This window comes from Poecilia formosa, unplaced genomic scaffold (assembly GCF_000485575.1).
Source record: "Poecilia formosa unplaced genomic scaffold, Poecilia_formosa-5.1.2 Scaffold535, whole genome shotgun sequence".
NCBI lineage: Eukaryota > Metazoa > Chordata > Actinopteri > Cyprinodontiformes > Poeciliidae > Poecilia > Poecilia formosa.
In genome coordinates this window covers 73,771-77,322 of record NW_006800474.1, presented here as the reverse complement: position 1 = coordinate 77,322, position 3,552 = coordinate 73,771, and the positions used below count along the sequence as shown (strand labels likewise).

The window sequence follows — 3,552 nt, the reverse complement described above, 5'->3', positions numbered from 1 at the left end:
GAGACTTTCAAGGAAGGCAGTAAACTGATGTCAGCCTGACCTAAACAAATTATTGCTATCGGAATCTGGCTGCCCGGGCTGGCCTTGGCTGGCCAGCTATCCTCCCCTGTTATGTCTAAATAAGGCTCTGTTCTGCTGCCCCTCCCCTCCCTGAGGACATCTGTGGCCCTGAACTGATAAAAGCAGCTGGTGAACTTTGGGATCATACTCACAATCACGAACAATCGCATGCTTCACTTAGGGCTCTTGGTCTGACACACGCATAACTCACATGAGACCCATATTCACATCACACCTCCTTGTTTTGTCTATATGTGTTTATATGTGCTTAAGTGTCAAGTTTTTTTTTTCTTCATCTCAAACTCTGCCCTGCAAAGAGCAGAGTGTGAGACAGACTGGTTTTCTACTAACAAACAGGATAAAGAAAGCTGATTCTGTTCTGAGACCCACTGTAGAACCACTGGGGATGATGGTGCAAATCGATGATTGTTCAAAAAAACCAAGAAAAGTATGAAAAATCCTGAGCGTCCTCTTCATCAGACTGCTTTACAACAGAGTGTCCTCAGTCAAAGGCTTCTTCAGATTTGTTGTAATGCAGACATACTTGTAGTCCTTCCTGCTCACAGTTACCAGCACATACAACAACTCTGAAGAACCTGGGATAGTTTGAGTTACAACATTTTCCTTTTGGGACTAATGAAGGGTTTTTCAATTGGATTGAAAAGATGCTGCATTCAAACATATTTTAGGGGTTTGATGCTTTTAAAGGAGAAACTGAATGTTCTATAAAATCCGATTTTATGTGAATATTTCTCACATATTGACTTAAATCTTGTAGTCATTTGAATGGAGTGTTTGTTTCAGTCAGTTATCTGGATCCAGCATGTAAGTCAACGTCCACAACAAAACAGGGTTCAGTGACTCGAGCTGGCCCCCCAAAAAATGTTCATTTTTGTAATTGGATGGATAGATGAATGTTTCATTAATAAACTAAACATTTAAATGGAATAAATGCCTACTTTTAATATTATTTTATAATTAGTGAATTATTTAACCAATATTGCAAAAAAAAATATAGGTGATGTGCTACATCAGTTTAAATGGTGGTGATATTGTACTTTTGTTCTTTTACTCCAGCTAGTAGAAACAAAGTACATTTGTGGAAGTTTAATTTAAATGTAGAATATTTGATTACTATCATACTAGATTCACAGTAACATTATATTATATCATTCACTTCAGTTTTAATCCTGTTCCTGCAACAACAATGATGAAGGTTCTGAAAAACATTGTACACATGGAGGCAGAAAAGGTGAGATAAAGTCTGCAAAAGTAAGTTTTTTTCTTGTATTATCTGCCTAATTTAATATTTTCAATTTCAGCAGAATCATAAGAGTTTGTATGTTCCTGACAAGGCAGAACTGGAAATGCTTTGTTCAGGATCTTCTGGAGATATCCGAAGTGCTATTAATAGCCTACAGTTTTGCTGTCTACTGGGTAAAGTTATGCCACATTCCACTCCATGACACTTAAGGGGTCAAAAATGCAGTTGTACAAATTTAAAATCAATTATATTGCAAATGGATATTTGTGCTTTTCAGGGCAGGTCAACTTACATTATCTTTCTAATGTTTTTGAAAATTTGTCAGAAAAAGGATTGTGTACATTGAAGAAACCACCTACAATATCATTGGAAAGAGCTGCTGCTCTATCAAAAAAGAAGGGGAAACAAGCAAAGTCAGCTAAGGAGCAAGAAGAGCATCAGCCTATTGGTGGGAAAGATGTTTCTTTCTTCTTGTTTAGGGCACTGGGAAAGATTCTGCACTGCAAACGTGAGTACCAGCTATAAAATGGCTTGAACATTTGGCACCAGAATTATTGTGTACTGATTGGGCAGCTTTGGTATTAAACTATCACTGGTTTGGAACACAGTGGTGGTGCAGGGTATAGAGTGTGTGAACTATGTACAGAATAAAAAATAAGAATAAGATCATTCTTATTTGTACAACTCTACTTTCACTGATAATTATTTACACAGTTGGATACAATTTTTCATTGATAGGTTTATTATCAATAAAATTCCTCCAGCTGTAGACAAAAAGATACAATTTAGAGGGTTTTTTTTTCATTTTATTGATTTTATGTTATGCAAAATGATAAATTTGGTAGTTTTAATACCCAAATGCTATGTCATAAGCAGGAAGACCTACGATGACCTTTATGTGACCTTTTATCAAGTTATATGTGTTTTCAGTCAGAGGCTTCTTCAGTTTCACTGTAATACAAGAGATTCTCCCTGTTCACAGCATCAGTATCTACATTAACTCTTTAAATGTTTAATAATATGAATTACAACAACATTTAATATCCCTTTGGGATTAATAAAGTATTTTTGAATTTATGTGAATAACATTGTAGAGTGGTCTACAGATGAATCTGAATTGTAAGAGTATAACTATTATGGTACAGTCTGTTTAAGTCAAATGATGTGTCAATGATGTGACCAACAGGTGGAAATGGTGACTGTCCAAATGAAAGTAAAGGTGCCTCTGGACTTGTTTTGCCATTTCACCTTTTGCAACATCGTAGAGAAGTATTGCTCGTGCAGCCCGAAGTAAGTTGTTCCCCCCCCACCCCCCAACTTTATTTAATTTGACAATAATCTGGGTGTTCTTCTGTTCATTTAGATTTTTTTTTTGTTTATCTTTGTATTCAGTTGGTGGTTGAGCGTTCAGAAACTTCTGGAGAGTTTTTCAGCTTATGCCTCCATCAGAATTATCTGGACTTCTTCTCTGACATAGAAGATGTGGACAGAGCTAGCGAGTACCTGTCTGATGCAGATCTTCTCGCAGGAAATTGGATGGTTAGTCCTTAAATAGATAGTATAAACTAATGACAGATTGATAGAATATAAAAAACATGAAGCTAAATATATAGAGGTAGACGTATACACAGTCAACACTCCAACTGCATTCACTAAGACATGTAAAAAAAATGGTGTTTTGATTGAAAAAGTGTAGAATGAAGCTATCCTAACTTATGCAGTGGGTATGGAAAGTATTCAGGCCCTTTTAAATTTTTCACTCTTTGTTTCATTGCAGCCATTTGCTAAAATCCAGAAAGTTATTTCTCATGGATGTATTCTCAGCATTCCATCTTGGCAGAAAAAAACAGAAATGTAGAAATTGTTGCAAATTTTATTTTAAAAAAAAACCTGAAATTTTACATGGTCATAGTTATTTTTCCTGGCCAGCAGGTTTGAAGGAAATGCTCTAAGCTATGTCTCTGTTCGAGGCTTACTCAAAAGACAAGACTTTGGGATTCAGGTCTTTTGGAGTGGCGATCAGTTCTTAACTGATCAGCTCTGAATTTTATTGCAAGGGTAGGGGAGTTAAGCAGTCATGTTTCCAGCAGTGGTGTCTCCAGTGCAAGGAATTCTGAGGAATTAGATCTAATCAGCCATCTTCCTCACCCTTTGTGGTTTCAGCACGCAGTGTTCAGTACATTTTCTGTAGTGGACATGTGAATTTATGACATTTGAATAACATCCTG

General features: G+C 36.4%; 1 protein-coding gene across 5 annotated transcripts in view; it reads left to right on the top strand.

Annotated features, from left to right (window-relative positions):
* The first annotated feature begins 1,002 nt into the window (after positions 1–1,002).
* Positions 1,003–3,552, top strand: part of LOC103129314 (cell cycle checkpoint protein RAD17-like) — a 12,839-nt gene continuing 10,289 nt past the window's right edge. For 3 of the 5 annotated variants that reach the window (XM_007540358.2, XM_007540356.2, XM_016664974.1), the window contains exons 1-5: positions 1,003–1,312; positions 1,383–1,497; positions 1,650–1,832; positions 2,511–2,614; positions 2,717–2,863. In XM_007540358.2, the coding sequence (XP_007540420.1) occupies positions 1,268–1,312; positions 1,383–1,497; positions 1,650–1,832; positions 2,511–2,614; positions 2,717–2,863 (594 nt within the window). In that variant the 5' untranslated portion in view covers positions 1,003–1,267. The remainder of the gene's footprint in view (positions 1,313–1,382; positions 1,498–1,649; positions 1,833–2,510; positions 2,615–2,716; positions 2,864–3,552) is intronic. The other 2 variants (XM_016664975.1, XM_016664976.1) reach the window with 2 other exon arrangements.